The 26,779-nt window shown below is 46.6% G+C and overlaps 1 protein-coding gene across 1 annotated transcript in view; it reads right to left on the reverse strand.

The window, feature by feature from the left end:
* LIAS (lipoic acid synthetase) overlaps positions 1 to 26,779 on the reverse strand; it is a 212,574-nt gene that overhangs the window by 149,015 nt on the left and 36,780 nt on the right. The window contains exon 3 of the mRNA XM_078678318.1: positions 16,760 to 16,853. Within this exon, the coding sequence (XP_078534444.1) occupies positions 16,760 to 16,853 (94 nt within the window). The remainder of the gene's footprint in view (positions 1 to 16,759; positions 16,854 to 26,779) is intronic.

The following is a 26,779-nucleotide window of genomic DNA, read 5'->3' on the forward strand; positions in this document are numbered from 1 at the left end:
TACTTCTGGGCTAAATTTGACATAAATTGTACTTGATTATAGCTGACAATTTGAACTGGAAGTCCTTCCTCCACAAACGCTTTGGCCATAAACTTCAGCCTGTCTACAGAACCAATGGTCTCTCCAATTTTGAGAACTGGCCATCTGGAAAATACATAAATTAAAGCAATATTATACTCTGATGGCATACCATTAGGGCCTAAAATATCAATAGCCAATGTGTAACATGTTTTCTCTGGAATGATTGTTTCACACATGTTTGGTCTTCAAGTCCCTTAAAGATTTGTCGAAATTACCACAGACAATACAATCCCTGACCATTCTCTGCACATTCATGTCTATGTTTGGCCACCAATACCACTTCTTGACTCTTTGTTTGGTTTTCACTATACCACAATGTCTAATATTGTACACTCTGCTTGAAAATCCTTTTACAATTCTGCATAAAATTCCACCATGCCTAAAATGATCTATCAATCAATCATAGCATTTGTAAAGCACACTGCTACTGCTCAAAAAGTCAGGTCTTGAGGAGTCTTCTGAAGGTCAGCAGGTCTTGGGTCTGCCGTAGGTGGATGGGGAGGGTGTTCCAGGTCTTGGCGGCGAGATGGGAGAACGATCTGCCGCCGACAGTTGCTCTTCAGATGCGGGGGACTGTGGCGAGGTCGGCGAAGCGGAGTTGGTGGGTGGGGGTGTAGAAGCTGAGTCGTCAGTTGAGGTATGCTGATCCGGTGTTGTGGAATGCCTTGTGTGCGTGGGTGAGGAGCTTGAAGGTTATCCTCTTGTTGACAGGGAACCAGTGCAGGTCTCTTAGGTGGGGTGTGATGTGGCTGCGGCGAGGGACATCGAGGATCAAGCATGCAGAGGCGTTCTGGATGTGTTGAAGTTGTTTCGGGAGTTTGGCCAAGGCTCCTTCGTAGAGGGCGTTTCCGTAGTCCAACCTGCTGCTGACGAGGGCCTGGATGACTGTTCTTTTTGTTTCGGTGGGGATCCACTTGTAGATCTTGCGGAGCATGCGGAGGGTGTTGAAGCAGGAGGAGACGGCGTTGGCCTACTTTGTCATGGAGAGGGTGGAGTCGAGGATGACCCCTAGGTTATGTGCGTGGTCGGTGGGTGTTGGAGCTGTTCCCAGTGCAGTCGGCCACCAGGAGTCGTCCCAGGCCGAGGGGGGGAGACGAGGATGAGGACCTCCGTCTTGTCCAAATTCAGCTTCAGACGGCTGTTCTTCATCCACTTGGCGACTGCTTTCATTCATTCGTGGAGGTTGGTTTTGGCGGTGTGGGGGTCTTTGGTGAGGGAGAGGATCAGCTGGGTGTCGTCAGCGTAAGAGATGATGTTGAGGTTGTGCAGTCGGGCGACGTGGGCGAGCGGTACTATGTAGATGTTAAACAGCGTTGGGCTGAGGGATGAGCCCTGGGGTACACCGGGAGAAGATCTCGGTGGCTTTGGAGCGGAAGGTGGGGAGGCGAATGCTCTGTGTTCTGCCGGGGAGGAAGGAGGTGGTCCAGTCCAGGGTCTTGTCTTGGATCTTGGCGTCGTGTGCATTGGCAGACCGTGTTAAAGGTGGCCACCAGGTCCAGGAGGATGAGGGCCGCGGTTTCTCAGTTGTCTAGCAGGGCCCGGATGTCGTCAGTGGCAGCGATGAGGGCAGTTTCGGTGCTGTGGTTGCTGCGGAACCCGGACTGGGACGGGTCCAGGATGCTGTTCTCCTCGAGGTAGAGAGTCAGTTGTTTGTTGATGGTCTTCTCGATGACTTTCGCCGGGAACAGGCACAGGGAGAAGGGCCGGAAGTTATTTATATTTATTTATTTATACAGGATTTATAATGCACATGGCTGCCTCAGCAACGAGGCGTCCCAGCGCAACCAGAAACCGTGGAGGAGCATAGAGACTCACAAGCGACCAACATCAGATGGTAGGAAACAGCCATGTTTTTAAGGACTTCCGAAACGTCAACAGACTAGAGATGACTCGGATGCGTGCTGGGAGGGAGTTCCAGAGTTTGGCCACCAAGAGGCCAAACGACCGACCCCCTGCCCTCGCTTTTTTTACTCGGGGGATACAGACCAGACCGTGATTGGCGGATCGCGGAGCATGCCTTGGCATATAGGGCTTCAATAGACCCGATAGCCCAATAGGGGCTTGGTGCTGCAAAATTTTATACGGAATGCACAGCAACTTGAACTGAATGCGCTCTTCAATGGGCAGCCAGTGCAACTTAGAGAGCACATGAGCCACCGACTGAGATCTTGGAAGCGCCACTAACATACGTGCTGCCGCGTTCTGAACCCTATGCAGGCGTTTAATATTAGCTTTATTGGCACCCAGATACAAGGCGTTGCCATAATCAAGCCTAGCAAGAATCGAGGCCTGCAGGATGGTTTGGCGCACTCTGGGAGGAAAAAAACCAAGCAAGGGCCTCAATCCTCTCAGGAGCCCAAAGCAAACAGCGGCAATAGCGCTTGTCTGTTTCTCGAATGTTAGTACATTGTCGAACCAGACACCCAAGTTCTTTACCGTCTCCTTAGGTGACGGGGCGGGTTTAAGATGATCAGGCCACCACTGCTCTGACCAAAGCTCCTGGTCCTTCCCATACAGTCGAATCTTGGATTTACTGGTGTTTAATTGAAGACAGTTAGCCTTCATCCAGTCCGAGATAATCGACAAATCCTCCTTGAACTTCTCCAGGTTGGCGCAGCAGTTTTTGGAAAACGCGATCACCAGCTGGGTGTCGTCTGCGTACGACACCAAGGACAGCCCCCTGCCTCTGGCCACCTCAGCCAAAGGTCTCACATACAGATTAAATAAAAGCGGGCTCAAGATGGAGCCTTGAGGCACCCCTTGGCACAGGGCATGATCCTGAGAATGAAAAGGAGGCACTGACACTTGGAAAGTGTCAGTGTTCTTGAGGTCCTTGGGGCCCGCTTTGGGTTTTTTGGGGCGTTGATCTCGGCGCGCTTCCAACTCTCCGGGAAGGTTGCTGTCTCGAAGGAAAGGTTGATGGCTTTCCGGAGATGGGGTGCGATGGCAGTGCTGGCTTTGTTGAATATGTGGTGTGGGCATGGGTCTGCTGGAGATCCGGAGTGGATGTCTTTCATGATTTTGGTGGTGCCGTTGTTGTTTATGTTGGTCTAGGAGAGCAGGTGGTCGGTGCGGATGGTGGTCGTAGGGGCGGAGGTCTCAGTGCTTGTCAGAGCGGTCGTGGCGTTGAAGCTGTCGTGGATGTCTGCGATCTTGCGATGGAAGAAGGTGGCAAGCGAGTCGCACAGATCTTGCGAGGGTGGGATGTTGTTGGTGTTGAAGAGTTCCTTCACGATGTTGAAGAGCTCTTTGCTGTTGTGTGCGTTGTTGTCTAGGGGCGGTCTTTGAAGGAGGCCCTTTTGGTGGATCAGATGAGGTGGTGTCTGTGGGTGGCGTTCTTGTGGGCTGCGTAGCTGTCCGGTATTCGTTCACGGTGCCAGTTCTTCTCTAGCTTTCGGCAGGTTTGCATGGAGGCCTGGAGGTCTTCAGTGAACCAGCTGGCTTTCTTGCTGGTGTGGCTGTTGGAGGGTTTCTTGAACGGGGCGAGGGTGTTGGCGCAGTCGTCGATCCACTGTCTGAAGTTGCGGACGGCGGTGTCGGGGTCGGTGGGCTCGGCGGGATGTGGAGCATTCTGGATGGCCTCCACCAACTTCGATTTACTGGCTACGCCTTCCCTTACTCTTGCAATGCTCTACAGTTAACCCCTTCTCCAAAACGTAGTCGTGCTCTGACCCATCTCTGCCAGAAAGCAAATCAGGTGGGCTGCGGTGGTCCCATGAGTGTGAGGAGCGCATCTCCCTGTATGCGGATGATATTTTGTTGTATTTCACCTCTCCGCGTAAGTCTCTTATTGTAGTCTGTGATGTCCTTGACTCTTTTGGTCGTATCTCTGGCCTCTCTATTAATTGGTCCAAGTCGGTCTTGTTTGTGTTGATGGACGATCCGCCGGTGCCTTCTTCCCCCCCTGTGTCGGCTTAGGAGTGCCAATCCAACTGGAAGAAGCTCCCTCTCTCATTATTGGGTAGAGCGACATTGTTTAAAATGATGGCCCTCCCGCGTTTACTCGATGCCCTACAAAACTCTTTAGACGTGGGGCCCTCGAGTTATTTACGGGAAATAGAGAGTCTACAGCGAGGTTTATTGTGGGAGGGGCGGCCACGTATTGCACTGCATAAGTTGACTCTTTCATGGTACGATGGCGGTATCGCCCTACCGTATCTTATGCGATATTATTGGGCGGCCCACTTGGCTGCAATTAATCATGGTACGTATGGTCGGATTGATGACCCCGGCTACGCCATGGATAAGTGGCTGCTCCCCGGTGGTGGCTATAACAGGGCCCTATATTCTAGACCTAATAGTATGCAATTGACGGGGCCTACTAAGCATTCGGTACATGTGTGGCATGGGGCATCGGACGCCATGGGGTGGAAAGGTAGGCTGACTATGCCACACCGCTGTGGGACACGGAGAGCCTTGGTAAACTTTGGAAGACAAAAGGTTTTGATAGGTGGGAACTTATCGGCATTTCCATAGTAAGGGATATTCGGGGGAAGGAGGAGATTAAGTAAGTCATTTGACGTGCTGCAGAAGGAATATAAGCTTGCACCCTCTGAATATTTTAGATATGTGCAGGTTCGGCACTCTCTTTTGTCACTATTGCCCGGCGGCACGGTGCCTTCGGAGCCCTCCCCTTTGGAAGATAGAATACTCGATGGTCACCTGCCTGATAGGACGATTTTTCTGATATATAAGAAACTGATTAACCATAGGGCTGACGCTCTTGGGGTACTGAGGGACAAATGGGTGAGGGACGGTCTTGAGCTGGATGATGAAGACTGGCAGTTAGCAGTGTCATCGCCTAGGGAAGTTGCGATTTCAGCTCGCCTCCGTCTGGTGCAGTTAAAAATATTGCATAGAGTTTACCTCACGGGTCCTAGAATGGTACACATGGGTCTTTCAGAATTGGGGCTTTGTAAACAGAACTGTGGCTTAGTGGGAACCTTTATGCACATCATCTGGGAGTGTAAATCCGTTAGTGCATATTGGCGTAGTATTCATGACACAATTAGGGAGGTGTATGGGATTTCCCTCTCCCCAGAGGCTAGAAGATGCTTACTTAATATATGGGAACCTACTGATTTAAATAAACCACAGATGCGGTGGGTCACCATGGGCTATATGATTGCCAAACGGGACATTGCACAACTATGGGGAGCTGAGCGGGCCCCAACACTTGAAGGATAGGAAAATAACTTAGATTGGTGTATGTTTAGAGACAAAACTACATATATGGCCAAGGGGCGCCCCCGAAAATGGTTAAAGATCTGAGGACCCTGGAATAGCTACAGGGGAGAAATTTGTATGCCGCCCCTTGAGGCTGTTTCTGACGATTCCCCTTCCCAGTGAAGTTCCGGCACTGTTCTTGTACATTGTAAATCCTGTCCTCCCGGAAAGTTTGCTCAGCCACAGGCACAGACCCACTGTAATGTTTTTTATGCTGATGTTTGTTTTAATAAAAAGAAACATAATAAAAATAAAATAGTGAAAGGAGACCCTAAATCAGCATGCATCGGTACCTTCACCCCTCCAATAGTCAAAAGGCACAATGTTTTTTTTCTTGTCACCGCCTTTGTTGTACCACATTTTGCAACATTATTCACATCACAATGCATTTATATATATATATATATATTTTAATTTACCCTCTTTCATTATTCACATCACAATGCATATATATTACCTACTGGCGGTCGCCAGTAGGTATATATAGTTAGGATTTTTTCTCTATGGGTTTTTTGAAAATTCTATGTCTAATAACTTTGGCGTTTGTGGACGGAATCGGCTGAAATTTTCAGGAAAATGGCACATTTTGTTTCTGAGCAGCCCTTGAAAATTTGGGGGGGGTTCGTCCAGTGGGGGCCGAGAAAAAAGGGGGGTCCCAAAACGTGTTTTTAACATTGAGTTTTCCATAGGGCGGTTGGCCTCACTTTTAGCCCGAACGGCTGAATGGATTTGCACGAAACTTGGCAAAATTGTAGGGACTGGTAGCCCGATGTGCCTTTTGTAGGTCTCAATATATGTGCTCCAGTGGATTTTGAGAAATTAACGTTTAAAAAAAGATATATATCTGTAACAGCGGACCGGTTAGCGCTCTGGTTCGCGGACTTTTCGCGCAACGGAGCTTTGTGAAGCGAAGCTGATTGGTTCTCCGGCGTCTGTCAACATTCCAAACAGTCCGTAGCGGCCGCCATCTTGTCTCTCGGTAGGATCGAGAGACAAGAGGAGGTCAAAACAAAGGGGGAAATAACTATAAGGGGGCATAGTAGATCCTCGCTGACCCCCTAGGTTTGATGTGGAGGTTTTAAAAGGGCCCCGCGGGGCAAAAAAAAAACAAAATAATAATAATCGAACGGCTGAATGGATTTGCACGAAACTTGGCAAAATATTAGGGACTGGTAGCCCGATGTGCCTTTGCTAGGTCTCAATATATGTGCTCCAGTGGATTTTGAGAAATTAACGTTGAAAAAAAGATATATATCTGTAACAGCGCTCCGCTTCGCGTACTTTTCGCGTTACGGAGCTTTGCGAAGCTGATTGGTTCTCCGGCGTCTGTCAACATTCCAAACAGTCCGTAGCGGCCGCCATCTTGTCCCTCGGTAGGATTGAGAGACAAGTGGAGGCCAAAGCGAAGGGGGAAATGACCATAAGGGGGCATAGTAGATCCTTCCTGACCTCTTAGGTTTGATGTACCATTTTGCCAAGTTTGGTGTAATTCCGTTCAGCCATTCAGGCTGTAGACGTATGTAAATGTCCTATGGAAAATTGCATGGGGAAAACACATTTGAAAGTGTTGAAATTTAGAACCAATTAAAATGTTACTTTGGTTTTGTATTTGTGTGTGATGAAAGTTAATTGGTTATGTATATATGTCAAATGAGAGGAAACCACAGCCATTTTGTGATACTACTGTCTGAGGTACATTTGTGAGGAATTTTTGGTGGTGAATTTCTGGTGTTTGATTTACACAGTACTAACACTTCTGCTACTTTTAAAAAGGTGAGTTGTTAATTTGTATGGGGAACTATGTTGTACACTTGAAGATAATTTGAAAAATGTTTTCTGTTATTTATTTGCAGTCCTTCTGTTATACTAAATACTTGATAAAGTTAGTTTTATATTATGTATTACTAAAGACGATAAATGAAAGTGATTATTTTTTTCTGCAATTTACAGCAAGCAATTTCAAAATAAAATGGCTCACAATGAAGAGACCGTGGCAATTTCTTTTGAATTGTCCAACACATTGATTGAAATTGAGAGCACCAATAATGAAATATTGTCACAAGGAGGAGATGGCTTGTATGATTCCATTAGATTGATTGAAATGGACAGCACCAATAATGAAATATTGTCACAAGGAGGAGATGACTTGAATGATTCCACTACATTGATTGAAATTGAGAGCACCAATAATGAAATATTGTCACGAGGAGATGACTTGAATGATTCCACTACATTGATTGAAATTGACAGCACCAATAATGAAATATTGTCAGAAGGAGGAGATGACTTGAATGATTTTTTTGATCAATCTCTTGATGGCGAATTTATCGAGTGTTTGGAGACCATAGAGTTACAAGAATCATCATTGGAGACTTTTAATGAGGACATTGCTGATGAGGACATGTTACTAGTTCTTTCAAATTTAGAAAATTCTGAAGAATAAATTTATATTTAGAAATCAAAAATTGTTTGAGACATTATTCATTTTTATTTTTAATTTATGAGGTTGTAGCGAAGTGATTGTAGTATAAAATGAGACTTATAGTATAGAGTGCAACATTTTTATGTTACATGGTAAGTTTACTCATATTTACTTCCCTTCTGCCACTATATTATCTCCAATGTGTATTTGACATGTCTTCTTCATCTCCGGCCTCCTTTCTCTCACTGTGTGTCTCCGATGCATCTTATCGCTGCTATTTTGTGTAATTACAGAAGAGAGTAAAATAAAATAGTTCGGAACGTGAAAAGGGGGCAAAGTAGAGTACTCCTCACCCCCTAGGCCTTTTTAGGCGGTCCCAAAAGGATCAGTTTCTGCTTTCCTGAGAGATTATGGTATGAGTTCCATATACCACAATAACTTGCATTACAACATGCAAGATATCTATCTCCTATTACCAACTTTTGGAGATATTCGCGCTAAGCGCGAATATCTCCAAAAAGTAACACCTGCCCTGAGCAGTTCTTAGCCATGTTATCCAATGGGAGGTGGATAACATGGCTAAGAGTATTAGCTCGGTAATGCATGAATATCGCTGAGTTTTTAGCGATATTCATGCATTGCGGCCGTTTATTATCGCATTTGCGATAAACCTTGATAATAGTAAGGTTTATCTTCGATAATTTCTGACGATGCTTAGTGGTAAAAAATTGGTTGGTAAGCATCGTTAGCGATAAATATCGCTTAACTTTGGTAATATGCCCCAACGTCTGTTAACGTTCGATTCGAAGGAAATGAGGAAGTGTTGAAAAACATTGTCTGCGCCATCTTGCCTTTTTTGAAATGCCACACTTTTGTCGTGCACGGCAGCCATTTTAGATGTCTTGACCAGACCCACTCTCTGCACGCTGTCGATTCGTAGCATGGCTCCTCACCCTCGTAAGCATCTCCCCCAGGCACTGGTCACCACCGCTCTCTGTCTTATGCATGGGCAATAAACCTTCCCCCATCTGCGCTGCTCTTCCCTGAGAATCACACTCTGTGCCCGCCCGACACCTCCCTTTCGCCCTATTCACTACCGCACCCTCTGACACTCCTCTTCCTCTGTGTCCGATTGTCCAGGCTATCAGCTAGCCCTGCAGATGTAGTTTATGGCTGCAGCTGTAAAGATTCACCCCTCTTCAAAGGAGTTATAGTAGATCAAGGCCCACACCCGATGAGATCCGTCACACCACACGTGTTCCTACTATCTGAAAACCATCCTGTATTGTGATTGGTGAGGGGACCGAGCCTGAAGCGGAAGATTCTAGGAATGACTCTTTGTACATCAAAGTTTTTACAATTATGTGTCACATTAAAAATATATAGCACTCCAACAAAGTAGTAGGAATATAAAACTTTAATAACATATAAATATATACAACAAAACAAAAACAGTAAAAACATTTAAACAACGAAGAGACCGTGGCAATTTCTTTTGAATTCCTGATGAGGACATGTTACTAGTTCTTTCAAATTATGAAAATTCAGAAGATGTTGCCTGGGGGTGGGTCGTCAGTAGCAGTCTGTTGTGCGAATAGTTCCAAGGCAGCAGAACGCGCTGAAATCTAGATGGCACGAAAGTGATGTCTAGTAAGTTGCCGCCCAGCAAATAACGGCGTGGGGCGCCGCGGGGGTGAGTGAGTCCAGTAGGCACCACAGCTATTCTTACCGGCATTGCAGAATTACTGCTGGGGACAATGCCTGTGCTGTAGCAGGGTCACAGCAGAAACAAAAAGGATTCTGTTGAAGATGTTGTTGGTTTTCAATTTGAAAACAGTTCTGGTGTCAACTGCTATGCTAATGTAGTGGTTAATGTTTTGTTTTCTCTAGAAAATGTAAAAGAGGGGGAGGCAGTCCAAAGTTCCGTTAAAAGGGCAAAGGAAAGGATCGGTGGTTTGAACTATCAGTCAAAAAGGGGAGGGGGTGCAATAATTTTTCCTACCGGGTCACACTGTGCTTTCACCGGAAGTGAGGTCTGCAGGATTGTAGTAATTCAAAGTGAGGCTGGCGCCAGCATGGGAGCGCCGACGTCCCGCGGATACAGTTTCGTCACTCCACGGGCGATCATGGCAGTCATTCCCCATCGGGGGTCGGAGACTCCCGCGGCTCCTCTAGAATCTTCAAGGTCGTGGAGGACTACGGTGGTGGAGTCAACCAGTGACCGGGCCATTTCTTTATGTTGGGCCCGCTCTTGCCAGGTCGACCGCCATTTTGAGAGTTCGGCAGCTACCGGCGATCGCGGGGTCACATGAGCGGACGGGCTCCACCCTGCCGGGCGAGACGTTGCAGCATGGCCACAGTGGAAGAACCGTTATCTAGGTCGTTCCGAAACTGTGCAGCACTGTAGTTGTTAGGATGCCACCGCCTGGAGCGCTGAGGGTGCAGCTGGGAAGCCTCCACCTGGGGAGGCGGGAGAGGCCTGTTCGCACCGTCTCTCCCTCCCAGTGCACCCCACGGCGTCTCGCTTGAGATTTGTTATGGCCGGACCAGGCGATGAGGACGAGGGGGGGGTCGGAGGCATGTGCAAGACATCCCCCTCCAGTGTTGTCGCAGCCATTATAAAAGAAAGAAGTGTCCCGTCCGTCTTCGGGCCGGGCTTCCGGTGGATGTCGGCCGGACGCCCCTGGCTCTGGCCCCATGAACGGGTTTCTTGGTTTATCGGCTGCAGCCGGATCCCGTCGGCCTCGGCCCCCCGACCGTTGGTGGTCGGACCGGAAGAGCATGTGGCGGGACTACCTGCAACTCTCAAGGGCCACCGCGGCCGGACTGGGAGAGAGAGGGGAGGGTCGAGGAGACATTCCCCCCCCCTGCAACTGTTCAGCGTTGTAAAGGCAATCCCCTGGCCGGGTCCCGCTGGTCTCGGCCTCTCCTCCGGCTACACCCTACGTTAGGATCTCCTGGCCGAGGCGTGGCAGCAGGACCTGCCTTATATGGGCTGCTCCCGGCTGGGCGTAGCCGGAACCCTGCCCCACCTTGGAAGTTTCCAGAGTGGGGGTGGATGTTCTACTGACTTGCATTTTCCCTAGTCTATCGATTTTTTTGGCGTGGCAGGCGGTGGGACAGCGAGGGGTGATTTGGTTTCTCTTACTGTTTTTCTGGTCTCTCACCACTGGCATATTTTAACGTTTTCTTGTTTCTAGGACATTAATAGGTTTTATCATTACGTTATGTTATCGTTTCTTTGTTCGTTGTTTAATAAAAGTTCATGTTCATCAGTGGCCTACTGATTTTCGTTTTCCTATTTTTTTCTTTCCAGGTTGTTTCATGGTAAAGTTTCTGTTAACAGGATACAGTGATCACTTCGTTATTATTGCATATGTCCTTTTCACTAGGGGTGCTCTCTGGTCGGGCCAGATGACGTATCTCTAGTAAATGGTCCGGGTGAAAAAGGTGCATCAATCAGTGGGGAGTAGATAGGCATGACAGATTACAACGGGGGAGAAAGGTCCGCATTACATACCCTTTCACTACTTGCAAAGATTTTCCTACGTTTATTTGCAAACAGGGAATACCTCCAAAAAGAACTAATTCCCAAACAGTCAATGTTCGGACAATCAATCAATCAATGAGGAATGAAATAGGTACGACGTGTTAAAGGCTTGCGTTACCTACCCTTCACTATCTGCAAAGGGAGATAGAATATTCCTATTCTTCCTCGTTTGCAGGTAGAGAAGATCGTTAAGAGAATTAACTTCGAACAATTCAATGCTCGATTGAAACAATCAACAAGGGGTACTGTGAACACAAATGAACGCCGCTTATATACATACGCATTGCTATTTTCAACAGGTTGTTCCTAATGTTTCTATTTTAGCGAGGTCAAAAGAGATCCCATTAGTGGCCTACTGATTTTGCTCGATTCCTTTTGTTTTTTTACACGATTTTTCGCTATCTGCAAAGAGTAAACAGAGTATTGCGACTCTGTGCTTGTTTGTAAATAGAGAATGAACCAAAGAGAACAATCAATCAAATGGAGAGAGAAGCAGGCACGACGGATTACAAAGGGGGAAAGGGCTGCGTTAACTACCCTTCACTATCTGCAAAGAGAGAGTACTCCTAATAGAAATGAGGGGTGGGGGGCAGCAATCAAAGCAGATCAGTGTGCATAAGCACGAAAAAAAAAATTCTTACCACGTACTTGACATTCGACAGCTTATGATATTTGCTATTAAAAAACCATTGAAATTCACTGAAAAAACCATAGGTTATAGACCATATATAGTTAGGAATTAGCATTTACAAAACCTTGAAAATTCACTGAAAAAACCATAGGTTATAGACCATATATAGTTAGGAATTAGCATTTAAAAAACCTTATTTTACTCACACAAAACCATTGAAATTCCATATATAGTTAGTTGCACTAACTATATATTGCGCACCCGCAATCCACTGCTGATGATGTCACATATTACATCATTCATGACATGGTCAGTGACATCACTGATGACATCACTGATGACATCTCAAATGACATCACTGATGACATCACTGATGACATCTCATTTGACATCAATGACCACATCACTGATGATATCATTCATGTGACAATACAATGCATCTCCTCACATTTTAATATAACCTCTGTTTCACCCAGTGTTAAAAACAGAGTATAATTTTTGAAACCATTGACACACCAATACTAGTTACTACATACGTACTCACTGATTCCTACGTCTACACACACATTCACTCATTCACCCATACAATCATTCATACATACAATCACTCATGTTTACAACACAATCATATGCACTCATACACCTATACAGACACTCACACTCTGCCACTCATCCATGGAGTTACTCACACACCTAGTCAGTCCTGTAAAGAATCAATCACACTTCCATTTTCTACTCTATACAGTTAAACATAGAGCACCTTACGTTTTCAACCATATACTAACACATACTTACTCTCTTATACAATCATTGATACAAGTACACATTGATCTGTACAGAGTCACACACCTCCCAGCCAGCCACACACACACTCAGTCTCCCATGCAAATACTTGGGCAATCAATCAATAACCCATATAGTTACTCATATAGCTACTGATCAACACATGCAGCAGTTTACAGAACAACAGACATAATGATGCACAAATTAAGACAGTTTAGTCACTAACCCATGCACTCAGTGAGACACATTTAATCACTCACTCATACATTCAGTCATGCACCTACTAAATCCTTCGTCCAGACACTTATACATCCACTCATTCTTCAATATGTAAGACATATTTTAACTTTACAGAAACATAGTCACTGGATGTTGTCATCAGTGATGTCATCAGTGATGTCATTTGAGATGTCATCAGTGATGTCATCAGTGATGTCACTGACCATGTCATGAATGATGTAATATGTGACATCATCAGCAGTGGATTGCGGGTGCGCAATATATAGTTAGTGCAACTAACTATATATGGAATTTCAATGGTTTTGTGTGAGTAAAATAAGGTTTTTTAAATGCTAATTCCTAACTATATATGGTCTATAACCTATGGTTTTTTCAGTGAATTTTCAAGGTTTTGTAAATGCTAATTCCTAACTATATATGGTCTATAACCTATGGTTTTTTCAGTGAATATATATATATATATATATATATACTAGCAGCCCGTCCAGATGTTGTCCGGGTATGAATTGCTGCCGGCCAGTAGTATATTGTTTTGTAGGATTTCGTTTTGATAGTATTTCTTATCTGTGACAGGCCTGTGAAACGCTCCGTTTCACAGTGCACTGCTGATGAACTTAAGAGTGCGCGTTCAGTAGTGTGTGAACTCGAGTTTCCCTACTTTATTTTTCCTTGCAATATTATATAGCGCAAACTCGACAACATGGCATGAGCACAATTTACATTACAGAAGAACACATTCATTTGTGGTAGGCACGGGGAGACAAAGCGATTTGCCTGGAATCACAGAATGTTGAGCTGATGCCGAGATTCGAACGTAGCTCCCCAGCTCTAAAGTTCGCAATTCTAGAACTTGTGGCGGGAGGTGTGTCTAAAAGTGTATATCGGTGCTGGCCATCAATGAGAGAGACCTGTGCATTTTTCAAATGGGTGGTGAAAAAATATGAGCATGTTGCTGGAGATGTGGGCCGCCGTGCCACCAATGTACTTACAGGGGGAGGGTAAACATCCATTATTCCGCAACTTTCTTTCCGCATACCATCACTCCGCATACTTTCATTACGAAAGTACCATGACTCCGCAATGCCATTATAACGCATGGCATTACATTTTATATGCTTTTACCACGCATACATTTACAACGAAATTCGTTGTAAATGCATGAATGGTAAAAGCATGTTTTTTTTTTAATGTTTGGATAAGGTAAGTATGGGTATAGGGGTATATGTTTTGGGGTACTGAGGTATATGTTTTGGGGTGTTTGGGTATTTTAAGGGTTCAGATATAGTTGTGGGTTATGGGGTACAGGGGTAGTTTTAGGGTTAAGGGATAGGTATGGGTTTTGGGGTACAGGAGTATTTTTAGGGTTCAGGGCTAGGTTTGGATTTTGGGGTATATGGGTATTTTTAGGGTTCAGGGGTAGGTTTGGGTTTTGGGGTACAGGGGTATTTTAAGGGTTCAGGGCTAGGTTTGGGTTTTGGGGTACAGGGGTATTTTTAGGGTTCAGGGCTAGGTTTGGGTTTTGGGGTACTGTGGTATTTTAGGGTTCAGGGGTAGGTTTGGGTTTTGGGGTACAGGGTTATTTTTAGGGTTCAGGGCTAGGTTTGGGTTTTGGGGTACAGGGGTATTTTAAGGGTTCCGGGCTAGGTTTGGGGGTACAGGGGTATTTTAGTGTTCAGGGGTAGGTTTGGGTTTTGGGGTACAGTGGTATTTTTAGGGTTCAGGGCTAGGTTTGGGTTTTGAGGTACAGGGGTATTGTTAGGGTTCAGGGGTAGGTTTGGGTTTTGAGGTACAGGGGTATTTATAGGGTTCAGGGCTAGGTTTGGGTTTTGGGGTACAGGGTATTTTTAGGGTTTAGGGATAGGTTTTGGGGTGCAGGGTATATTTATAGGGTTAAGATGGGTTAGTGTTTAAGGGTGTTGGGGTATTTTAAGGACTACGGGTGGGTTATGATTATGGGGTGCAGGGGTATTTAAAGGGAGCAGGGTGGGATTAGCACACGATAGGAGACATGGCATGAAGGGCGGAACGTACCACACGCACCCAGTGTTTGTCACGGCCCCAGCACACGCCCACAGCACAACGCAGACACGCCCACAAGGGCCTACTTTGCTGGCACGGTTCTCTTACCTTTTAAATGTATATGGTGGGCGTCTGCATAGCCTATGTCCTTCTGCTGGAACTGCCCTTTCCAACGCTGTATTGGGTGTTGTGATTGGTGCTGTGGTTCCTGAGATTACCCGCCTCAAAGGTTTGGGCTCTCTCTTTATTATATTAGTATGGATATATTTTAACATTACCCTCTTCCTCACAAGAACTTCACAATTAGAAGTTATGCACCTCCAAAGGCGCTGGTGAGGCTAGGTCTTCTCGACGAACAGGTCTTCCTTTGGACAGGGAGTCTTAGTATTTGTCAAAGCGGACGCACCACTGCAATCCCATATTACCACAGTTAACAAAGAGGTGATATGTCCTAAATGAAAGCCACCTCAACAGCAACCCCATTAAACAAGGCTGCCTAGCATATACGTCCCCAACTAGGAATAACCTGCATCCGTTAACAAACTGTCCAGTACATTTGCATAATGGTCTGAACTCCCTTGGCTGGTATAGGGTGATTTCAATTGTGTCCTAGACGTGTCCTTAGATAGGTATTTCCTCACCCAACAATCCTCCACCACAGGTCCCCACTTTGCACAACACTAGGCATCTTGCCCATTGGTTGGATCATTGGTCCGTTATTGATACTTAGAGACAAGGTAATGCAAGCATAACAGTTTGGTCTTTCTAGTCCCTTCGCAGAACCTCTATGTGTCCCCTACAATGTTGTGTTCAGTAATCAGGCACACTGAGTACTTAGCCATACCCTCTCAGATCACAATCCCCAGGGGCTGGGCTAAATTGGGACTATACCAACCCTCCGATCCAAACATGGTTGCTACAGCCTTCACTGCTCAATCACTCAGCATTTCACACCACACTACGTGGTAAAGTACTGCTTCCTCGTGTGCTGTGGAATGGGACTCATTCAAGGTTAGTATTAGGGGCCAGTGCCTGGCCATGGTTGTTAGTGCTCACAAGGAGCTGGGCTTATGGATTACAGCGATGGAGTCTGTACTGCTTGCACAGGAGAGCCAGGCTGTAACAGATGTTTACAGCTGTCTGTTCCAAACACACTGCCTTATTTGAGTTTTGGTACACCGGGAAAGTCAATTGTTCTAAGGAGAGTAACTTGGTTATCCAATGCGTGTGCAACCATATTTGTGACCCTCAGACAAACGCACACTCATAAATAAAGAATAAGGGATCCCCGCAGTCTAACAAGCCCTAAAGAGCTTAACACAGCTTATTGAAACCTCTTTAGTGCTCCTCTTCAAGGACAGAGTCAGTCAAACACAACATGATCATAGGAATCAGTTCCTTCTTATTAATTTGTCTGGCACAACTGTAGATGGTCAACTTGCACAAGATATTTGCAGGCTGTAGTTCAAATGACATTCTATGCAAGGGTAAATTACTTGTTGTACGCTCCTAGCAAGACAACTTCAAATGGGTCCTTCCTCTCTAAGGAGTGTCGATGTCTTTCCTCTGCCTGCCATATCTTCCGCATCACAATACCAGTTCTCAACTACATTCTGTAACTGAAATCTTAAAATGTTCCTTCTGTGTGGAAAAGTGAAGAGGCCTAATGTCTGTCCTTTGGTAGACTGACTTATTCCAGATTTCAGGCAATCTTTATACAGGAAACAGTCCCTTACTACTCACAGAGTAGATGACACTACCATGTATACAAACTTTTCTTAAAAACAATTAAAGAAATTCTACTTACAGTATGAAGATTCAGGTTGCGCAATGTGTTCTTTAGCTTGTTATAATTTTTCCCTATTGGGATTTCAGTTTTTAGCCACGGTGGAAGCCTTAGTCTGAGAAAGAGAAACATTTATTTAAATGGTTTAGGTGGGCCGAGCATTATTTCTTTATAAAATGTATCATGGGTAAAACAAGCCCATTGTGATTTAGTAAAACTTGAATGTAAAAGAACTATCAAGCTAATAACTGATCAATTATATTCCAGAAGTTTGACAGCTCTTCATATCAAACAGCATTTTGTTGTAAAACCAATAAATAAAAGGAAAATGCTACTTAAACTGTAAGCATCTTTTCACATTTTTAGTGCAGCAGATTCACATGTCTAGCATACCCCTGCCATCTAGTGTTGGGCTCAGATGTTTGCAGGTTGGTTTTGTTCAAAAAAGTCTTTCGTATCTTTAGATGTGGTGTGACTCAAGTATCTACTGCACATGGGCACAAACTTGAAGCTAGACTGTTTCTTGTACAGTGGATGAGAGTATAAATGGAGTTTAAAAGAAGTAAGGTGCATGAAGCGTAATGTGTAGTCACCAGAAGAAAGAAATGAGAAAACAACAGTCATCCGAGTTTGGCATTTTCTGTTCTTAGCATGTGTGGCTGTGGATACACATGATTAGCATATACTGTAATCCGGTGCCCTCCACAAGCGGCAGCTCGCATGTCGATGATTCAGATGTCTGGATCCAGGCGCTGCCGACCATGGCCTGCTGACGGGTTAATAGGTCCAAAAAGAACAATTGATGGACATAATGTTAAAAAATGTCAAACATTCACCCCAGTAAAGAGATCTGGGCCTAAATCCATCGATTTTTTGCTCCCACTGCCATTCCAGTTCAAACCCAGCCATATGCAAATCAGTCTTGACCCTGTTCCCCATGGGAACAGTCCACCCAGAACTGCCAGACCAGGTACTCCCTGGACAGGAAACAAGCATCCTGGGAGCGGTTTCGGGGTTTCACCCCTCATCTGCCAGACTAACTTAACTCCAGTGGCATGGAGAGTACGGGACCCACATCTGAGCGTACCCGTCCTACTCGAGGTGACAAATGCAAATAAAACAATTGATGGACAGAATGTTGAACAATATCAAACAGTCAGCTCTTTATGACTGAAAGTGAATGTTTGCATTGTTCAGCATTCCATCCATCATTTGTTCCTTTTGCTTTTGTCGCCCTAAGTGGGAAGGGTATGCCCAGCCGTGGGTCCTGTGCTCACTGCGCCACTGGATTCAAGCTAGCCTGGCTGATGAGGAGTGACACCCCGAAACTGGTACCAGGATGCTTGTTTCCAGTCCAGGGAGGGCCTGGCTTGGCAGTTCGGGCTGGACTGTTTCAATGAGGAACAGGGTCAAGACTGATGTGCATATGACTGGGTCCAAACTGGGGTGGTGTGGTAAGCAAAAGAACAATGGATTAAACTCAGATCTTTGTGACTGGGGTTCAATGTTGGCATTATTCAGCATTCTGTCCATCATTTGCTGCTTTTGTCGCCCTAAGAGGGAAGGGTATGCCCAGACATGAGTCCCGTGCTCACTTAGCCACTGGATTCAAGCTAACCTGGCTGATGAGGGTTGATGCCCCGAAACCGGTCACAGGATGCTTGTTTCCTGTCCAGACAGGACCTGCCTTGGCAGTTTGGGCTGGACTGTTACCATGAGGAACAGGGTCAAGACTGATTTGCATATGGCTGGGTCCAAACTTGGGTGGCGTGGTGAGCAAATGAACTATGGTTTAAACCCAGATCTTTGTGACCGTGGGTGAATGCTTGCATTGTTCAGCATTGAGTCCCTCATTTGTTACTTTTGCTTTTGTCGCCCTAAGTGGCAAGGGTATGCCCAGATGTGGGTTCCTTGCTCACTGCGTCACTGGATTCAATCTAGCCTGGCTGATGAGGGGTGATGCCCCAAAACTGGTCCCAGGATGCTTGTTTCTGGTCCAGGGAGGACCTGGCTTAGCAGTTCAGACTGGACTGTTCCCATTAGGAATAGGGTAAGATGGTTTTGCATATGGCTGGGGTGGCGTGGTGAGCAAAATAATTATGGATTAAACCCAGATCTTTGTGACTGGAGGTGAGTGTTTGCATTGTTCAGCATTCCATACATCATTTGTTCTTTTTGGGTTAATAGGTCCAAACAGTAGTGTTTGGTAGAGCTGTGTGGTGTGACCAGCTGGCTGCCTTGCACAAATCCGCTAGCAGGATATTTCCTACGAAGTAACGCACAAGCACCAAAAATCCTATACCTGAATCTTAATCTCTTTATATTGATTCAATGGTCATACAAAATATACTCCATAGTGCTTACTTAACACCAGAGAGGCTCTGTAGAATGTACACATCAGCTATTTCTACTTTCCCACGATGCTCTACTTCACATGCTCTAATATTTTCTGGGGAACAGTCTTCACCATACTCTTGATTGCCGCAAGTTAAACTCTAGTGTTGCATCCTGGGGCTCTATAGGCACCTAAAGGACAGACGAGAAGTAACTAAATTCCTAGAGTTGGCATTCCTTATTACCCAAAGGTTGAGCAAAATGGAATGGAAGTCGTTCACATTGGCTGGGATAGCGAATGACATGCCGAGCTGCTCCACTGGGCTGAAGTATAATCTTTGGTTTTATGGCGCAAACAGAAGAGGGGTCTCCGCAAGAGGCCCACTGCATCATAGTGATATTAGGTTGTTTTCTCCTTTGGGGACAGCATAAAAGACAACACTAGGCCACCTTAAACACATACACTCTCACGCAACTACATAAATCCACTACCAAACTCCATACTGACGCCCCCTGATTCATGGAGCAGCTGCACCTTCCTAGCCCCCTTGTGTCCCATTATGTTGCAGGGAGAACAAACCGCCAAGTACGAGCTCACCAATAGGGACATTGAGAAACGCCCTACCTCAAGTACACTACCTATCGGGAGCAGGCCTGCCGAGGTTACCTTTTACCGGTTTTGTTTTATGAGTTCTTGATTCCTTTACTCGCCACACAGATTGCAGATGTGATCTCTCAGTCATGCACCTGTTAGTCACCATGGACAAGAACATGTTGTACCCTGTTTCACCAACTATGTGTGGGGAGAATGCCCCCGCCCCACTTTGCTTTGTCGATGTCCTGTGTTTCCCATTTCTATATAGGAAATGAAAAACCTACTCAAACTTGTTTGAAAAAAAAATCTTGATTCAATGCTCAATGTATATTGGGACTTCATGTCAAAAGGCTGTATGGGCCTCATTGACTATGGAGGCAGCATGCTTCATCATCTGGCCGCTCCCGTCAGTGGTCAAGTAGTTCCAGGTGCACGCTGCTACCTTTAATAGGGAGCTCCGAGGGTATTTTTGGGGTTGCCAGGATACTATTGGGTGCCCTCCTACGTGTGAAGAGTTATTGATCGTGTAAGGCTATTGCATATTGCAATTTGAATGCTTTTTACTGTTTGGCATTGAGTTTAACTGTATGAATATTTAAGTACTCCTAGTAATAAAGAATTGTGTTTTTACAGAAATTCACAAATCCAACAGGACAATCAAATTTTTATTACAACTGTACTACTTGTGTTCTACTGTCCGTACACCCACTACACCAGCACCTTCTTTGAGTTAAGCCTTGACTGCTTGCCACATCCAACTGGAATTCAAGGGGGCCTGGATGGTCAACTTTGCATCACAGAGAGAGTACCCAGTGCCCTTTCAAGTGGTAAAAGTCAGTACTCTCACATTTCACATTGCCTTGTTGTTCGTCTGACAACAATAATTGGGAGAAAAGTCTGATAGGTTTATCCTTCTCAACATTTCTTGTAGCTATAATGACCAATCATTTATATAACTACTACATGAGTGTATTTCTTTCATTTCTTTCTGACTAGTTTTTATTGTTTTTATGAACCAAAATAGCCAAATATGCAGTGCAATCATGATGTCATGAATACACCCAAAAAGGCAGTACTGCACGTTATGTTACATCATCTAGCAATCAAATGATAATAGTTCCACCATTTCCCTCAAATCTTGTGAGGTTTACGAGGGCATCCACTGGCTTTGTAGATGGATTCCTTAATTTTTGCATGCCAGTCCACTGACAATCCCTCACCTCCCTCCCCCCCCCCCGATTCGACAGTAGGAGGCAGCCCATGAGATTTCCAGTATAGACCACGGTCTTGTTTGGCTATCACAGTTTCCAACCCTAACCAAAACACATTTCCTTCTATAGACGGCTACATCCTCCAAGATATGGAAGCGTGCAATATGGAGATAACAGTCAATCATCCACTCCATGTCTTGGATGTGCATGGATGGGTAGATGTATTAATGGTGATCATTTAATGCACACCACTGCTGCATTTTTCTTCTAGCATATAATGATCGAAAGAATGAAGATTCTTTACCTAGAACATGAAATATGTATGGTGGGTGCTCGGCGCTCCATCATTCAAGCCTGTGTTACAGTAACCTTTTGTTTGTCTCAAGACACCAAAAAACGTCTGGGCAAATAAATGTGGTATTAGTGTAAACTATGGGCCTATTCCTGATCTACCTCGTCATAGGGGAGAAGTCTGCAAAAAAATGAATATAGATCTTTTTAGCTAAAGGGTCTTTGGTGACAGCAAATTCTACTGCTGTATTACGTATAAGGCTCCCTGTTTTCCGTTTTCACCAAAATAATTGTCAATATTAGCTAGTAACCCTTTGCAAACTATGGGAACGCGAGGTACCAGGGGTCGATCAGAACTACTTTGCCCACTCGAGTGTAATCCAGGAGCATATGGACCCATAACGGTGAGTGATCAGAAATGCCCCTAGCTAAGTGGCGGATATCTTGAATATGTGTGATGTGGGAGCTAGGCAGCAGTATGTAGTCAAGCCGTGAAAAGCTACGGTGCGCCCCGGAGTGGAAAGTGTACTGTTTTTTCCCAGGATTACACATGCGTCAACCACCCACTAATCCCATAGATTCAAGGAAATCGGGGAGCCAGCACATGGCAGGTTCCAATTTGCGAGGGGGACAGCGATCCAGCACACCTGAGCCCACAAAATTAAACACTAAAAGACCAGCTGGTATGGAAAGAAGAGCGGAGCAGAGATCCCGATAAGTGGTAGTTTAAAGGCCAGGTGGTACATATATTGATAATAACGTAATGATGCAGCCGTCCCAAGAGCCTGTGATGCCCAGGTACCGACCCCTGTCGTCTGGCCATGTGGACTCAATATGCAGAGGGAAGGAATTCCTCACCAGGATACCCACCCCTCTGGAACCGGTCGTGAACCCCACATGTGCCACCAACTTATACCCACTCCCGCTCATAGCCTTACAAGAGTGACCCATTAGGTGTGTTTCTTTGAGAAGTACTACATCAGGCGCATGCTTCGTGATATATTGGAGGACTATATGGAGCTTTACTTTGTCCCCAAGCTCACTGACATTCCAACTCAATATTTTAATACTTTTCTCCCATTGTGTATGCATTGGATTGGTCATATCGAATATCATTCACATTACAGCCGCATCTGTTGCAATTTTGTCGATGTAAAACAGAACAATTATAAACCGACTCAAATCTCCCCCACCCCCCCAACAACCCCCTCCTCCCTGTTGCCCTGCCCACTGGACCTGAAACTGCCCATTGCAATTGGCAGAGTGCCTGTCGCCCAACTTCTAATACTAAAAGAAGTAATTTGGGGAATGAAGGTCCCCGGGTCCCCCCACCCTCCCACCGCCAAGCACTGTATTGAGTTCTGCAAGGAACTGTATATGTTATAGAGTTTTGAACGATCAATTGACAGTTCACCTCTCCCCCTGCACCCGGAGCCAGATTTGACCAGAGTATGGTATCGCTCCAAGACATTAACTCGTACTAACCCACCTTTCCCAGTATAGTGAAAGAAGACTGCCTTTGATATGTAAACTAAAACGGGGTGGGCCAAAAAGTCACTATATCACAAACACCCATGGCTAAGATTTAGGTTAGTCCCATGAAGAGAAACCCCAGCCCCCAATCATCCCAGCGTCCAGACAACCCCCGAGTGTTCGCAATAGTCCCAGGCCAACAACTCACAACCCTTCCATTGTCCAGGCCACGCCTTGCGGGACTCCAACCAGTGTGCCGCCACTTCTGGAAGATCAAAGAACCAGGCCCTTCCGTCCACCTCTACTCGTAGTCTTGCAGGGTAGAGCATTGTGTACTTGAGACCTTTATCTCGAAGCGGTTGCTTGATCCCCAGGAACGATCTTCTTTGTTTCTGAACCAATTGAGTGAAATCAGGGAAAAAGGAGATGTCTGCGTTTTCAAATCGTAAAGGAGCCCCCGCTCTGGCACTCTGAAGTATAGCATAATGGTCCCTATAATTAAGAATCCTGGCCAGGATCAGATGCGGCGGGGCTCCAGACTTCAGACGACCCCCAGGGGCCCTGTGGGCCTGCTCCACCACAAAGACGTTCCCAAGGCCTTTGGGCTTGAGGTGCCAGAGAATCAAGTACTCAACAAACAAGTCGACTGACTCCCCTTCTGCTTTTTCTGGAACTCCCAAAATGCGGACATTGTTTCGAAGCAGACGTCCTTCATAGTCGTCCATTTTGGCCTCTGCAAGCTTCCTGAAGGTCTGTCAATCCCCAATTTCGGACTGTAATTGGGCGGTGTCATCCACTAGACTGTTTGTCTTGAGTTCAACCGGTTTCAATTTCTCATTGTTCTTATTAAGATCTGCACGGATGAGGTTGACCTCAATTGAAATGGTGTCCATTTTATTTTCTAGGGAGGATTTGATATCCGCGATGGCCGCCATCACATCCTTGTGCGTGGGATCCTTGCTCAGGCTCCCCTGGTACACAGCAGTCTTGTTTTTGGGGACATTGTCCTGCGGGCTATCCCTAGTGAAGGCATATTTGTCAAGTTTGTTTGCCTGTGTGGATTTGGGGTGTCGCGCTGCCGCCATAGTAGAAAGCTAGTGGGCCGCGGGGTTGCGTCCAACAGTCACACCCTAAGATTCTCTCGCTCATCTGCCCGTTAATCTGCAGGCTCTATGGTAGGCATGAATGCGTGCATCTTCACTAACTGCTCGAGGCAGATCTCGGCCAGGCATACACCTCCAGTAGTCTGGTCCCCCGTCTCAGCTGACAGGCTGCCTGTACAGAAAAGAGGCCAGTTCAAGCTTCTGACCCATGCATACAAGGCCCTACACAACTGCAAACCCGCCTTTTTGAACCACAGCCTGAACTTCCATCAGCCCAAAATACACCTCTGCTCTGCGGCCCCTTCTCTAACCCTCCCCCCAACAAACATCTGATGTGGCAGATGCAGATGTCACTCCTTCTCCTACTTAGCATTGCAGACAGGCAGATGACCGCTACCCTTTCATCTACGGACCTCCCCATCTCTTTCAGAGTTCCTGAAGACCTGGCTACTCTGCTAATCAACTGGACCCTTCCAGCCCCTGGATACTCTCACCGGTGACAAGTAGAGCTCTACAAATCTACTGTATGATTGATTGATAATCTGAAAAGTAGGTCTATAGGAGCCACATGCCTTCATAAAGGACACGGACTATATCATGAACATCTTCATCAACAATGCCACAGACGTGTGTCCGGCTTGCTCTCCCTTTGTTCTCCGTTCCGGCCATTTTGATTTTGCCGCCCGGACTCGGAGAGCGGGACCGGCGGCGTTGGGTGGCCGGCGAATCCCTTTCTTCTGGTGGCCCCCCTTCCTGCCCGGGGTGCTCTGCTGCCGGTCAGCGGGACTTTGTTTGCCTTACTGCCGCCCCGGCGGAGATTTACAGCCGCGCTGCCTTGTCGGACTCTTAAAATGGCGACCGACCCCGAGGGTCTTGACCGGGCCTGGGCGAGCGCTGGGGGCCCGCCGCGTGGCCCGGGTACCGGATACTGTGAATGTTTTCCTACACTTAAGGAGTTACTGGACACCCTGCTCTCCTGGCGGCGCTGTGTGACCGCGCCTATCCTAGCTTCGGAGATGGTTCCTCGCGGCGGGCCTCCTGGGCCCCCACGGCCAGATGTCCTTGTGCCGCCGCGGGGTGCGGCTGGAATTATCCTGGCGGAATTGGCCCCGGCTCCGACCGCGTCTGCTGCTGTACGGAACTTGATGGCGCCTCCTCCTCCTGCTCTACCTTCTTTTTCCCGGGCCCGGGAGCTGGATTTTACTTGGCCTGGCCTTCATGACTCTCCCGCTTCCTTTCGGTCGCTGCTGCCCGGCGATGTCTCCTGTGCTGGCCCAGATGGGTCGGTTCTTCTGGACATATCCTTGGACTTGTGCCTGCATCGTTTGCTACACTTCGTTACTTTCCTGGATCGTCCGTGTTCCACTTTACGTGCCTTTTCCGGACTGCCGTTGGATCTTCCTGCTGTCTATCTCCTGTTCTTCGTAACCTGGTCCTCGCTGGATCGGACCGTTTCCACTTTGGACAAACAAGGACAGGGCTGATGTATATTGGCATCTGTGTGCGGTAGTCTTGCACTGGTTTGGATGGTCAACCTGTCCCGGTATGGTTCAGTGTGATTGACTGGTGCCCCTAGACTTTAACCCGATGTTCTTTGGCTTCCCGGGGACTCGCCTCCTCGACTCAGGCGGGTGGCTGGGTGCGTTTACTCCTGTCTCCCGGCCCTCCCTCGTGTATGTCTGTGTGTGTTTCCCATCCCTCGTTTCCTTCTCTTCCCTTCCCATTTTTGTCTTTGTTTCCGACTTAACTTTGCTCCGCTATATTTCGGGTTCTAATTAGGGCGACAGGCACGCTGCGGGGGGGTAGGCCGTAGCCTTCTGCAGGGGTGCAGGGTGGGCTTTAGGGGTGGGTTGGTGGGGGTCTGTCCGTATTGGGGGGTCTTTTTCCTCCCTTATTTCCTCTTTTTCTGTTCTATGGCTCTTGTGTGTTCACTTTTTCCGGGACTCCGTCTCCTCCTGTGTCCCCCTGGGGAATTTCTGTGTCTTTCGTATTCCGGTGTGTATCTGATTGTAGCTCGCTGGGTAATTTGGTATCGATTTTTGCTATGTTGCTTGCCGGACTCTATTATCCTGCTTTCACTCCTGGGGGTGCGTGGTTTGGTGGGAGTCCCTTCTTTCGTTCCCCCTTTTTCCCTCTCCCCTTTTTCCTCCTTTATGGGGGTCCTTTTATTTTGTTGGGATGCGTATCGTATTGTCTTTTATTATGTGGGCCTTTTTGATCATGTCTCCTCAATTTGGGTGGGGGCGGCGACGGGTAGGTGCGGTTTGATTGATGCCAGTGTCGTTTCTTTATATTCCGATTACGTTTATACTCTTTGATAGCTATGTTGGTATGGCCTCTTTTGTCTTTCTGTGATCGTAAGATGGCGGCTTGCCGCGGCCCCATCCTGGTTGTTTTTTGCACGGCCCATGACTCTTCTGTTTTCCCACCCCGCATTAGAAAATTAACCTTTTATTGTCCTGTTCTTGCTGATTGCTCGATGCTCTTATTGTTTCTCCTGTGCTCCTGGTGATATATCCTGTTGAAAATTTGTTTTTCATTTATTACGTTATCTACCATGTGGTGGCCAGCCCTCGTGGGTTGTAGGCCCGTATTTGTGAGCTTTCTTTGTACAATAAAGGTTTTCAAAAAAAAAACCAAAAAAAAAAAAAAAACAATGCCACAGACACGGGGCATGGCTACGCGGCGCTGCGTGATGACCGCCGCTTAGAGGAGCTCCGGGGGAACCCAGGCCCTCCCATATATCCGACATCCCCATCTGTGGCCTGAATGTAAGGAATCTTGCACCGGAATACACCCCGACCACGGAGCCCAAGAGCCGGCCCTTGTGGCTCACTTCCCGGCCGTGATAAGGCCTTTGGCGTGTCTGGGCCTGCTGAGAACCCAAAGCCTAGACCTCGAGTGAGTGTGAACGTCAGCGACGAGCTGACACAGGCGGCTGGATTTCGAGTCGGACCCGAAATCGTGCCCTGCTTTCAGTGCTGTTGTGTCCCGGACTCGGCTGATCTGCAGGCGCTGCCGCCCGCAGTGCTGT

The sequence above is a fragment of the Lissotriton helveticus genome, chromosome 2_2 (genome assembly GCF_964261635.1).
Source record: "Lissotriton helveticus chromosome 2_2, aLisHel1.1, whole genome shotgun sequence".
Taxonomy (NCBI): Eukaryota; Metazoa; Chordata; class Amphibia; order Caudata; family Salamandridae; genus Lissotriton; species Lissotriton helveticus.